The sequence below is a fragment of the Rana temporaria genome, chromosome 9 (genome assembly GCF_905171775.1).
Source record: "Rana temporaria chromosome 9, aRanTem1.1, whole genome shotgun sequence".
Lineage (NCBI taxonomy): Eukaryota > Metazoa > Chordata > Amphibia > Anura > Ranidae > Rana > Rana temporaria.
This window is the reverse complement of record NC_053497.1, coordinates 19,168,704-19,182,864: the sequence shown is the minus strand read 5'-3', so window position 1 is coordinate 19,182,864 and position 14,161 is coordinate 19,168,704. Positions and strand designations below refer to the sequence as shown.

The window sequence follows — 14,161 nt, the reverse complement described above, 5'->3', positions numbered from 1 at the left end:
AAAACCCTATTTTTCTTCCGTCCGGCGGAACGGATCGGATGCAGACGGACAGACGGTCCGTCTGCATCCGATTCCCCATAGGGGAGAGCGGAGGAGAGACGGGGCGGTCTCTGCACTGTGTGCGGGGACCGCCCTGTCCGCCGACAGCTCAGCGGGGATCCCCGCTGAGCCGACGGACACACACGGAGCGGACACAAAAACGGTCCGCTCCGTGTGAAAGAGGCCTTAAAGTGATTGTATGGGTTTGTTTGTTATTTAAAAAAAAAAAAAAAAAACAGACACACGTTATACTTACCTCCACTGTGCAGTTTGTTTTACACAGTGGCCCCGATCCTGCTGTTCTCTGGTCCCTTCTAGTTCTGTTGGACCTTAGCGCAGCTTTCGATACGGTAGATCACAAACTATTACTGACTCGGCTAGCGGAAGTAGCCAAAGTCGCAGAAAATGACCTATCCTGGTTCTCCTCTTTTCTGGAAAACCGATCACAAATAGTGAAACTGGGACCTTTCACTTCTGAAAAATGCACGGTTTTATGCGGGGTCCCTTAAGGATCCCCTCTGTCGCCGGTGCTGTTCAACATCTATCTCCGCCCCCTCTTTAAAATCATCAGTAGCCAAAATCTACTTTACCACTCCTATGCAGATGACACACAACTGTATTTTCGCATCTGCAACAAAAAGGATCTTCATCTCAGTCTAGAGACATGTCTCTCTTTGATAGAAAACTGGATGACAAAGAGTTATCTTAAACTCAACAGTTCCAAAACAGAACTTCTCCTGTTTCACGCCAGTCGTAAGAACCAACCTGCAACAACTTGGACACCCCCACCCATTTTGGGCCAAATCATCACCCCTAGCACCAAAGTCAAAAGTCTGGGGGTCATCTTCGACACCTACATGACAATGAATGCACAAATAGGGTCAGTAGTCAGCGGATCTCACCATCTGCTGCGCCTACTACGCAGACTTACTCCATTTATTCCCAAAAAAGACATAGCAGTCGTGGTGGGAACAGTTGTGAACTCCAGACTGGACTATGCTAATGCCCTTTACCTCGGGCTCCCAAAGTACCAAATTGCTCGTCTGCAAGTCGTACAAAATACGCCCGCCAGACTGGTGACTGGGAAAAGGACATGGGAATCAATCTCAGCTTCGTTAAGAACCCTCCATTGGTTGCCAGTGAAAGGCAGAATTGATTTTAAAGCGCTCTGTCTGACGCATAAGTGCATCCATGGGAAGGCCCCCCAATACCTATGCGAAAAAATAAAAACTTACAATCCCAATTGCATTCTGCGATCCACCAACCAAAATCTGCTCCAGATGCCAAAAGCCAGATACAAATCCAAAGGGGAAAGAAGATTTGCGTTCCAAGGCCCCAGGCTATGGAACGCTTTACCAACCAGCATTCGGTTGGAGGAGAACCACTTGGCCTTCAGAAGAAAGATCAAAACTCATCTCTTTTGATCTCAAAGGAGAAAGGAACAACAAGCGCCCAGAGGCCATTTAGTTCGCATGTGCTGCGCTATATAAGTTTCTCACTCACTCACCCTCTGGGAAGCTCTATCCTGAGGTGTTAGCTTGCGGGCGCCCTCCCTGTCATACACAACAGACTGTGTCTATGGACACAGCATCCATAGACACAGAGTGTATGACTCGGTCCCGCACCCCCGGCGGCCGCATCATTGGACGTGATTGACAGCAGCGCGAGCCAATGGCTGCGTTGCTATCAATCTATCCAATCAACGGCCAGACTCCGTGAAGAAGAGGGGGACTCGCACAGCAGGTGAACGGACTCAGGTAAGTAAACGTGGGGGGGGGGGGGGCATCATTGCCAGGCGTAGGATGCATTAAGGTGAAAAAACCCACAATCCCTTTAAGAAAAATGCATCCCTTTAAAATCTACATCTTCGCACTGGTCCCTTGCGCTTCTGTTGGGGAGTTAAAAATCCTGCTTGCCGCATTTTTGGTCAGTTAAAGTGATTGTAAAGGATCGTTTTTTTTTTTTTTTAAATAACAAACATGTCACACTTACCTCCACTATGCAGCTCGTTTTACACAGAGTGGCCTCGAACGTCGTCTTCTGGGGTCCCTCGGCGGCTCTTCCCCACATCAGATAACGCCGTGGGAGAAGATCTCTCCCAAGGGGGTCACCTTGGGAACGTGCTCCCAAGTCATTCATTCGGCATCCATAGCAGCCGATTATATGACTCGGCCCCGCCCCCTCGCTTTATTGGATTTGATTGACATCAGCAGGAACCAATGGCTGGGGAGCTATCAATCTATCCAATCAAGAGCTGGGACCCTGTGGAGAGAAGGACAGCGCGTCACCGCCCAGTGAATTTGACGGCTCAGATAAGTTAAATCTGGGGGGCCAGTGACTGCCAGACATTTTTTCACCTTAATGCATAGGATGCATTAAAAAAAGAAAAAAAAATGCACCAAAAACACACCTCCCCATTTAAATGCATTGAAAATGCAGCAAAAAAACATACATAACCTATGAAAAACGCAACATAAACGAGGTAAAAATTGCATGCAATTTTTGGCGGCCATTGTTTTTTTTTTTCTATCGGAAAAAACGCTGAGAACCCTATTTTTGGACAGTATATCGGCGCAACCCCACTAGGTGTGAATCGACAGATTTAGTCTCCCTTTTACCGTAAACTGCAGTGTATAGATGTGAACCAGCCCCATAGGAAAGAATGGGATTTCTACTTGACATGCTCTTTCATGCAGCAAAATGCAGAAGTTTTGCTGCATAAAAACCTGTGAATAGGCCTTGAGGCTGGGTTCACACTACTACACTACTTTCATCCTACTTTGCTCTGCTACATTGGTCCTACATTTATCCTACATTGATCCTACATCCATCCTACTTTCATGAACAGGATACTACTTTGGTCCGACTTCAATGATATTCAATGGGCCTGAAGTAGGATCAATGTAGGACCAAAAGTAGTACAGGGAGCATTTTCAAAGTCGGACCGACTTGTGCAGGACGCTACAAGACGCTCTCATAGGGAAACATTGAACACAGAGCAAAGTAGGATGAAAGTAGTGTGAACCCAGCCTTAGGCTGCATTCACACCTTGGCGTACAAAATCGCGGCGTTTTGTCCCGCGAATTGCGGCGTTTTGTACCGCGATTGTGAATGCAGCCATGGAGATGGTTCACATCTCCTATGCCGAACGTCGCCTGAAAAAAAGGTCCGGGACTTGTTTTCAGGCGGCAGGCGTACGGCGTTCAGCGTGGAGATGTGAACCATCTCCATAGAGGGCAATGTGAAATCATCCCTCCAGCGTCTCAGGGGCGGCTGCGGCATCGCACTACAGGTGTATATACGCCTAGGTGTGAACGGGGGCTTAGAGCTCTGGAGTTTTGCGATTGGGATAAAGCTTTGTGATGGAAGTCAGCTGTCATAGGAAGAATGGAAGTTCTCCCATACATCGAGAGAAACCTACCTTGTGCAGAGCCATTCCAAGACGCCAAGGCGAATGACGGAGGGGGTACATAATAATTCGTGAATATTCTCTGGGCTGGATACATACACACCCTCCAAAGGCAGGCAGGACAGCTTCTAGAAGAGAGAATAAAATAGTTGAGAGCTCAGCAGTTTGGCCATCACTTAGGCCCCTTTCACACTGAAGCGTTTTTACAACGACTATTAAAACGCTCATAAAACGCTCTCCATGCATCTCAATGGACCCTTTCACACCGAGTCCTGCAAGCAGCATCTTTGGAGCAGCTTTTGGGCGCTGAAAAAAACTGCTCCAAAAACGCCCCTCTCCATGGAAATGAATTGAAAGCGCTGTAAAAACGCCTTACTCTTTCACACTGAGGCACTGCAAAAAAAAAACTAAAACTTTAGGGTCTTAGCGGTGCTTTACCAGCACATTGGGATTGCAGATGAGGCTTCGCTCCAATAACGCTCGAAAAACGCCCCAGTGTGAAAGGGGCCTTAGGCTTAGTTCACACTGGCAACAGAGGAGCAGTAAAAACAGGCAGTTCAAACCACCCAACTACAAACTGACATGGCATCCAGCGGGGCGAGTTCACATTGCTGCATTTCTTCACGGTGCAGCAATTTTAAAGCGGTATTAACTACTTAAAGGGGTTGTAAAGACAAAAATATTTTCCTCTTAAATTAAAGTCTGACAGTAGCTGATAAAGTAAAAAGTAATGTTTTGCATTAGTTACACCACATAACTTCAGAGCATTGGTTGCCATGGTTACTGCACATCACTATTCTAAGTAGTACACTGGTTGCGGCACATCACTATTGAGGGCACTGGTTGCCATGGTTACTGGCATCATCATGCTAAAGTATTTAGTGCACTGGTTACCATGGTTACTACAGATGACCATAATAAATACTAGTTGCTAAAGTTACTGCTCATCGCTAAATTAAGAATTCATTACACTGGTTACGGCACATCACTGTGCAAGGCACTGGTTGCTATGGTTACTACACATTGCATTTTTTTTTTTTTTACAGTGCAGAAGTTGCCATAGTTATTGAACATCACTAACCTAAGAATTTGGTGCACTGGTTGCCATGGTTACTGCACTGGTTGCCTAGGTTATTACACATCAGTGTTCTAAGTATTCATTATGCTGGTTGCCATGGTAACTGCACTGGTTATGGTACATCGCTGTTCTAAGTATTCATTATGCTGGTTGCCATGGCAAACGTGCAACACTATAGTAAAAATTCAATGTACTGTTGCCCTGCTTATATTCAAGTAGAGCGGTTGCCATGGTTACTGTACATCAGTAGTAAGGATTCGGTGCACTGGTTACCATGGTAACTGTACATCAGTAGTAAGGATTCGGTGCACTGGTTACCATGGTAACTGTACATCAGTAGTAAGGATTCGGTGCACTGGTTGCCATGGTTACTGTACATCAGTAGTAAGGATTCGGTGCACTGGTTGCCATGGTTACTGTACATCAGTAGTAAGGATTCTGTGCACTGGTTGCCATGGTTACTGTACATCAGTAGTAAGGATTCTGTGCACTGGTTGCCATGGTAACTGTACATCAGTAGTAAGGATTCTGTGCACTGGTTGCCATGGTTACTGTACATCAGTAGTAAGGATTCTGTGCACTGGTTGCCATGGTTACTGTACATCAGTAGTAAGGATTCTGTGCACTGGTTGCCGCACATCACTATAGAAAGAATTCAATGTTCTGGTTGCCATACATGATCAGCACTATCCCAAGTAGTCGGTGCACTGGTTGCCATGGTTACCACACATCACTATCTGAACTATTCTGTGTACTGGTTGCTATAGTTACTGTGCATCCACATAGTAACGATTCAGTGCACTGGTTGCCATGGGTTACTACAATCACTATACTAAGTACTCAGCGTATCACTGTCTTTCCTCCCTCCTGTACACTGTCAGCCTTCTCTCCCAGTACAGCTCCTCGGCTTCCTGAGCCGTACATTATACAGTCCGCCTCACCTTCAGCCGCTCATACACTAACTCAGCCTTCCGCAGCGCCGTACTTCCCGCCATCTTCAGCACCGGGCCGACCATCCCTGTGATTGGCCGAACGTTCGGCTTTCTGCACAACCATTGGTCGCAGGCACGTCACGTGTTTGGCTGGGCAGCGAAACCACTTCAGGTCCCGCCTCCCCACGAATGAGTTGATTGGCGCCTGCCGTATAGACTGCCTAACGATTGGCTGTTCCCTGTGAGATGCGGAAGTTCAGCGTGTGAAGGATGTGGGCGTACTCTGTGTGATCATATCTAATAGCATTGAAGCTTCAAACTGAAGGAGCGCTACGGAGCGCTACAGTCCCTCAGATCGTCCCACAGAGATCTTCCCATACAGATCTTATACAGAGATCTTCCCATACAGATCTTATACAGAGATCGTCTTATACAGAGATCGTCCCATACAGAGATCTTCCCATACAGATCTTATACAGAGATCGTCCCATACAGAGCTTATACAGAGATCGTCCCATACAGAGATCTTCCCATACAGAACTTATACAGAGATCTTCCCATACAGAGATCTTCCCATACAGAACTTATACAGAGATCTTCCCATACAGAGATCTTCCCATACAGATCTTATACAGAGATCTTCCCATACAGATCTTATACAGAGATCTTCCCATACAGAGCTTATACAGAGATCTTCCCATACAGAGATCTTCCCATACAGATCTTATACAGAGATCTTCCTATACAGATCTTATACAGAGATCTTCCCATACAGAGCTTATACAGAGATCTTCCCATACAGAGCTTATACAGAGATCTTCCCATACAGAGATCTTCCCATACAGATCTTATACAGAGATCTTCCTATACAGATCTTATACAGAGATCTTCCCATACAGATCTTATACAGAGATCTTCCCATACAGAGCTTATACAGAGATCTTCCCATACAGAGATCTTCCCATACAGATCTTATACAGAGATCTTCCTATACAGAGCTTATACAGAGATCTTCCCATACAGAGATCTTCCCATACAGATCTTATACAGAGATCTTCCTATACAGATCTTATACAGAGATCGTCCCATACAGATCTTATACAGAGATCGTCCCATACAGATCTTATACAGAGATCTTCCCATACAGAACTTATACAGAGATCTTCCCATACAGAGATCTTCCCATACAGATCTTATACAGAGATCGTCCCATACAAAGATCGTCCTATACAGAGCTTATACAGAGATCTTCCCATACAGATCTTATACAGAGATCTTCCCATACAGATCTTATACAGAGATCGTCCCATACAGAGCTTATACAGAGATCTTCCCATACAGAGCTTATACAGAGATCGTCCCATACAGATCTTATACAGAGATCGTCCCATACAGAGCTTATACAGAGATCTTCCCATACAGATCTTATACAGAGATCTTCCCATACAGAGATCGTCCCATACAGATCTTATACAGAGATCGTTCCATACAGAGATCTTCCCATACAGAGCTTATACAGAGATCTTCCTATACAGAGCTTATACAGAGATCTTCCTATACAGAGCTTATACAGAGATCTTCCCATACAGAGCTTATACAGAGATCTTCCCATACAGATCTTATACAGAGATCGTCCCATACAGAGCTTATACAGAGATCTTCCCATACAGAGCCTACCCTCTTGTCTGTGCTTTCATTTGTTTGCACATATACAGTTTTGTTCAAAATTATTCAACCCCCCAATGCTGTAAAGGGTTTTAGGGAATTTAGTGTACATTTGTGATTGTATTCAGAATGAAATCCTACAAGAACTTCTTAAAGAACCATATGCAACTAAAATGACATCAATTGGTTTTGTAATACAGTAGTCAATGTTTCTTTTGTGAATTTTTCATTTACACAATTATTCAACCCCTTAAAGACTACCACTCTGAAAAACAGAGGTTCATTGAAGTGTTTTAAATCAGGTATTGAAAACTAGGGCTGCAACTAACGATTATTTTCATAATCGATTAGTTGGTCGATTATTGTTCCGATTAATTGGATAATGGCCTTTAAAAAAAAAAATTAGCATTTTTAAATTTCTTTTGGGCCAATTTGTTGTTGAGCATATTACATAACACAAATTGCCACAAAAACACATTACATACTTTTCTGCAGCTTCTCCATTGAAGTATATTGAACCAAAAAAAAAAAAAAAAATAGCACCGTTTTGCGTTAAAAAGTCCTTGCCCTTTCCAAATACGCAGCAGCTAGAGCATCCCCCTCTAAATTTAACATAGCACCTGTACTGAAAGTACACAGGCGCTACACTAAGTAAGGAACCATGGGCCAGATTCACAGCGGAGATATGACAGAGTATCTCTCAGAGTATCTATGCGAGTGATTCATAGAATCAGTTACGCATAGATATCCCTAAGATCCGACAGGTGTAATTGTTTTACACTGTCGGATCTTAGGATGCAATACCGCGGCCACCGCTGGGTGGAGTTCGCGTCGTATTCCAGCGTCGGGTATGCAAATTAGCAGTTACGGCGATCCACGACGGTTTTTCGCGTTCGCTACGTCGCTGCTAGTCTAGTTTCCCGTCGCAAAGTTAGTCGTCGTTTTTGGTGCCCTAACTTTACTCAGCACACTTATGTGCTGTATAAAGTATGGCCGTCGTTCCCGCGTCAAAATTTAAAAATTCACGTCGTTTGCGCAAGACGTCCGGGAATACAGAAGTACGCTACGGCACGTCGCCGTTCGAAAAAATGACGTCACTTCGCGCAAAGCACGGCGGGAAATTCAAAAGGGAGCATGCGCAGTAGGTCCGGAGCGGGAGCGCGCCTAATTTAAATGGCACACGTTCCTTTGAATTACGCGGGCTTACGCCGGAGGCCATCGGCGGAAGTTTTCTCGCAAGTGCTTTGTGAATCAGGCACTTGCGATGAAAACTTGCGGCGGTGTAACGTATCTACGATACGTTACGCCGCCGAGATTCTACGTGAATCTGGCCCAGTATCTGGAAAGGGCATAAAGAAAACTGCTAGAACATGTTCAGCAACATGCCAGAGAATCGTCAGTGGAAACTCCGGAGATTGCCATCTCCAAAGCTGAAGTGCTGACAACAGGGCAGAGCACCAACTCTGCCCAGCACCAACAGCAGCTTCAGGCTCCCGAAGAGAAGAGGCAGTCAGCCTTTCTCCCACAACACTGACAGGGACATGGGATTTCCTGCCAGAAACATCTGTGGAGTTACCAGAAACTTCTGCAGCTGAAGCACTGACAACTGGACAGAGGGTCCAAGATCTCTACTCTACACTTGTGGCAGTTCCAGAGGCCCAGGGTGAGAAGGTGGTGGTCTTTCCTCCCCAGGAGGGATCCATGCATCTGGGAGACAGTACCAGAGACATGTTGTCCCAGCAGCCAGATGAGGGTAATGGAGGTGAAGCAGCCGGCTTCCCAGCAGCAGACGGCACCCCAGAATGATGCCAGCAACCCAGCAGAAGGACTGGCAACAGGGCCGAGCTCTGCTGGCCTCTGCCCTCAGCTAAAAAGATGCAGTCTCCATCTGTATACCCCAGGGATGCTGGGCAGTTGGCCCAGATCCCCAACAGCATGATGAAGTGAGCCCAGCCACCCTGTCTTCTCTCCAGCGGCTGAAAGGACTCCAGGGAGAAGGGCCAGTCCAGGCCTCTACCCAGCAGCAGGCATGTTCTCTGAGAGAGGCAGAGGTTGGTTGGATGAGTATTTCTATGTTTGGGACAATTTATTTGGGGATACTGTGTGGATACCGGCATTGGGGGACTGGAACTACTGACTAACTTCGGAGTCAACCCGTCTGGGGTCTCCCTCTGTGTTAGTCTTCTGCCGAAAGAGGAGAGATGTGATGGGAGTCACTTTGGGCGGGGGGCCTGTGGAACCCAGAATCCATTGGGGAGGTTGGGAAACCCTTTTTTCAGCATCCCATGCACCTCCTATGTCTAAGTAACCCTGTTTCTCTGAAAGGGGCACATGGTGACCAAGAACCCCAGTCTGATCTGTACTAATCAGACTCACTGTACAACCACACTGGAATGTTGTGTGTATATATATATATATATATATATATATAGTCTCATGTTTTTGTGTACTCTTTGCTGGGTCGTTTGGGGTGTGGCTGTATTCCAATGTTCTATTGTGTCTGTCTGACTTAGGTATTATGGGATGTGCAAGTGTGTTTGTTGTGAGGAGGGAGGGGGGATTCCTCCAACAGCTCTCCCCTGCTGGTTGGACAGTCTACTGCGCTTGCAATGCAAAGGGGGGGGGGGGGATTTTCCTGAGTATTACCTGTGTTTCAATAAACAGTTCATGTTGAGCATCGGTTGGAATATCTGATATCTATATTCAGACTGGGAGAAAACGGTATATGACGAAAGCACTCAAGCAGAGTGTGGGACGTTTTGTTACAGTGAATTTATTCAATATAAGGCATTTTACAATATAAAGGACTATTGGTTGTATAAAAACTAAAGGTAAAAATTACAAAATCACTAGTAAAACAGCCTCTAAAGAATGGAGATTAATGCTCACTGCCAGTTACCTGGCACACGCTCCACTCTCTGGGCCGGATGTGACGCATGGGAGATTACACATTGCACATATTACCTGAATATATTACCAACATAATATTAGGGGGAAAAAAAAGAGCATTTTTCTTTTTCTTTTTTTTCTTTTAGCAGCTTAGTAAATGCCCCCTAAATATTCTTATGTGGTAGGGCAGTTTTAATTTTGAAGTCCAATTTCAATTTAGTTTTCATCATAGTCTTTTGTCTAAAAAGTCTAAAAAGCCATTTTTGTTTTAGTCTTATTTTAGTCATCTTAATGGTTTTAGCTGTATTTTGTTGACTAAAACAGTATTAATTTAGTCGAGGAAAATATTTTAGTCAACAAAATAACACTCCTCCTGAAGGCAATCAATTCCATTAGATTTTAGTTAGGAGTATCAGAGAAAAGAGGGCTGAATACAAATGCACTCCATACTTTTTAGTTTGCTTTTTTTGTAAAAAAAAATTAAAAACCATTAATAATTTTCAGTGGCGGTTGGTGTTTTTTTGTTTGTGGCAAACAACCACACCCCCTGAGGCACCTCAAATCAATGGGATAAATAAGTGCCAATCTTTGGCATCAATAAGATAAATAAGCGCCAATCCTTGGTATCAATAAGATAAGTTCCAATCCCTGGTATCAATGGGATAAATAAGTGCCAATCCTTGGTATCAATGGGATAAATAGGTGCCAATCCCTGGTATCAATGGGATAAATAAGTGCCAATCCTTGTTATCAATGGGATAAATACGTGCCAACCCCTGGTATCAATGGAATAAATAAGTGCCAAACCCTGGTATCAATGAGATACCTAGGAGCCAAACCCTGGTAACCCCCATTGATATCAGGGGTTGGCATTTATTTCTCCTATTGATACCAGGGATTGTCATTTATTTATCCCATTGATCCAAAGGATTGGCACTTATTTATCCCATTGATACCAAGGAATACACTTATTTAAGCCAGCTACCACTATTGATTGCCACTTATTTTATTCCTCTGATACCAAGAATTGGCACTTACTCGGCCCATTGATACCAGGGATTGGCACCTATTACATTGATACCAGGGACTGGCACTTATTTATACTGTTATGGATTGCTAAAAGCGGGAGTTCACCCAAATTTTTTTTTTATAACATTAGATTGAGGCTCGTTTTGTCAAGGGCAATCGGGTGTTTTTTTTAAATCGAAGAAGTACTTACCGTTTTAGAGATAGATCTTCTCCGCCGCTTCCAGGTATGGTCTTCGGGACTGGGCGTTCCTATTTGATTGACAGGCTTCCGACGGTCGCATACATCGCATCACGAGTAGCCGAAAGAAGCCGAACGTCGGTGTGGCTCTATACGGCGCCTGCGCACCGACATTCGGCTACTTTCGGAAAATAGTGACGCAATGTATGCGACCGTCGGAAGCCTGTCAATCAAATAGGAACACCCAGTCCCGCAGCCCATACCCGGAAGCGGCGGAGAAGATGTATCTCTAAAATGATAAGTACTGCTTCGATTGTAAAAAAAACACCCGATTCCCCTTGACAAAACGAGCATCAATCTAATGTTAGATAAAAACGTTTTTGGGTGAACCTCCACTTTAATACTCTAATTAAATTACTATTTCTATTTGTACATATATACATGCTAAATCTCTTTCCTCAAAATGGCCCCTCCAGACACCCCATCCCATCAAGGAAAACAGGAATGCTGAGGCCTCCAAAGAAGACGAGAAACCCGGATGGATCTGGCTAGAAGACCCTTAGATAAAAGATCACCCAATCCATAGATGACTCATGTTTTACTATAAAGGAGGCCATATGCCCAAACAATAAAAGGAAAGTTTAATCTTAGCTGAACAAAGGTGTGAGCGTGTTTCTTTTACGTGCACGTATATTTACACTTGAAATTAGGCCAGGTGCAGATACTCACTCGTACAGACACTTGTCTGCATTCAAAACAATCTGGCAGCCCAACGTGGGTCCCTGGGTTGTGTACTGGAGGAGAGCCGACCAAGAGGTCACCAAGAGGAACCATCAGGGGCAGGACAGAGACTGATCACCTCTGAAAGTACGGTAAGATATCACTCTCATATCTTGCTTAGTATATCCCGTCCCCCGTGTGGGTCTATCTTTTAGTCAGTGTAGGCTACCAAAGACAGGTAATACTTGTCCGGGGTCCATTACATGAACCTGTATTCCGATTATCTGCAGCCTGTAAGAAAATTGTGTTGTATGGGTCTGTGATACATGATGTGTGATGTTGAAAGAGACACACAGGGACCCAGCTGACGTGGACAAACTCCAGAAGGGGGCGTCAGGGAAGCAGATAGCGTGGAAGGAAAATATTCTGTGTGGCCATTATAATTCAAACATACACATCTATTACAATTCGTGCAAATGTCATGTTATAATTGTGTTTATGCATTGATACCAAGGAATGCACTTATTATTGATTGCCACTTATTTTATTCCTCTGATACCAAGGATTGCCACTTACCTGGCCCATTGATACCAGGGATTGGCACCTATTTATTATATTGATACCAGGGATTGGCACTTATTTATCCCATTGATACCAAGGATTGAAACATATTTTTTATCCCACTGATATCAAGGAATGCCAGCTAATGCCATTGAAGTGAGTAATAGGTTATTCTTGCTCCCACTGACACCAACAATACAGGGTTTTTATTTAGTATCTCACTGACACTAAAGATTGGCACATATTTTATTCCACTGATACCAAGGATTGGCACAAATTCACTGATATCAAGGATTGGCACTAATGCACTGACACCCCCCCCCCCCACTGATACCAAGGATTGGCACTTATTTGATCCCATCTTGATGCTTTGATCATACAAGATAGTTATATAACAAGTGTCATTGCAGCTGAGCAGATGGGTGCCACTTTTGTTCAGCAAAGGGTTTATACATTATTGGCAATTTTTTTCCCCCACTGATACCAAGGATTGGCACTTTTTTTTCCCACACAGACACCAAGGGCTGACACTTATTTTTATCTTGCTGATACCAAGGATTGGCACTTATTTATCCAATTGATAAATCCTTGGTATCAGCAGGATAAAAATAAGTGTTATGCACACACGATCATTTTTCGGGTTGTAAAAAACGAAGTTTTTTAGCCTCTCGAAAAAACACAATTTTTCCAACTTCATCATTAAAACGAAGTTGCCCACAAACGACCGTGAAAAAAAAATGCTCTAGCAAAGCGCGGTGACGTACAACACGTACGACAGCACTATAAAGGGGAAGTTCCATGCGGATGACGCCACCCTTTGGGCTGCTTTTGCTGATTTTGTGTTAGTAAAAGACGATTCACGCTTTTCTGTCTGTTACAGCGTGATGAATGTGCTTACTCCATTACCAACGGTAGTTTTACCAGAACGAGCGCTCCCATCTCATAACTTGCTTCTGAGCATGCATGGGTTTTTCACGTCGTTAAAGCCCACACACGATCATTTTTTACAACCCGAAAAATGACATTGTTTAAAACGTCGTTAAAAAATGCAGCATGTTCGAATTTTTTTTTTGTTGTTTTTCAGAACCCGAAAAATGATGCGAAGCCCACACGATCATTTTAAATGACATTTTTAAAAAACCCGAAAAACGATCGTGTGTACGCGGCATTAGTCCTTGGTGTCTGTGTAAGAAAAAAAAAGTGCCAATTATTGGTATCAGTGGGGAAAAATAAGTGCCAATAATTTGGGTGTCTATATATAGACACTTTGCTGAATAAAAGTGGCACACATCTGCTCAGCTACAATGCCACTTGCAGTGTTCTATGTTATATAACTATCTTTGAATTTTTTTTTTCTAAAACCCTAAAATTTGTGTAATAAAATATAAGCAGCGCTGTAAACAATGTAAGATGAAATATAATGCTAATGTCCATAAACATCACCATGTGACAAAAGTGAATATGTGCACAAATGTCAAAAAATATATATAAATGTGTTTAAATATTAATTAAATATAAGTCCATATATCACATCAAGTAGGTTTGTGAAAAAATAATGGCCCAGATTCAAGAAGCACTTGCGCCCGCGCAACCATAGGTTACGCAGAGCAAGTGCTTACTTGCTCCGGTGTAACGAGTGCTCCTGATTCAGGAACCTCGTT

At 43.9% G+C, this 14,161-nt stretch overlaps 2 protein-coding genes across 3 annotated transcripts in view; one reads left to right on the top strand and one right to left on the bottom strand.

Moving 5' to 3' along the window:
* The window catches only part of HAUS7 (HAUS augmin like complex subunit 7), a 65,597-nt gene extending 60,021 nt beyond the window's left edge, over positions 1-5,576 (bottom strand). The window contains exons 1-2 of the mRNA XM_040322898.1: positions 5,468-5,576; positions 3,461-3,576 (exon numbers count right to left, since the gene is read on the bottom strand). Of these exons, the coding sequence (XP_040178832.1) occupies positions 3,461-3,576; positions 5,468-5,542 (191 nt within the window). The 5' untranslated portion in view covers positions 5,543-5,576. The remainder of the gene's footprint in view (positions 1-3,460; positions 3,577-5,467) is intronic.
* Positions 1-14,161, top strand: part of LOC120913159 (deoxyribonuclease-1-like) — a 72,032-nt gene that overhangs the window by 7,621 nt on the left and 50,250 nt on the right. The window lies entirely within an intron of this gene.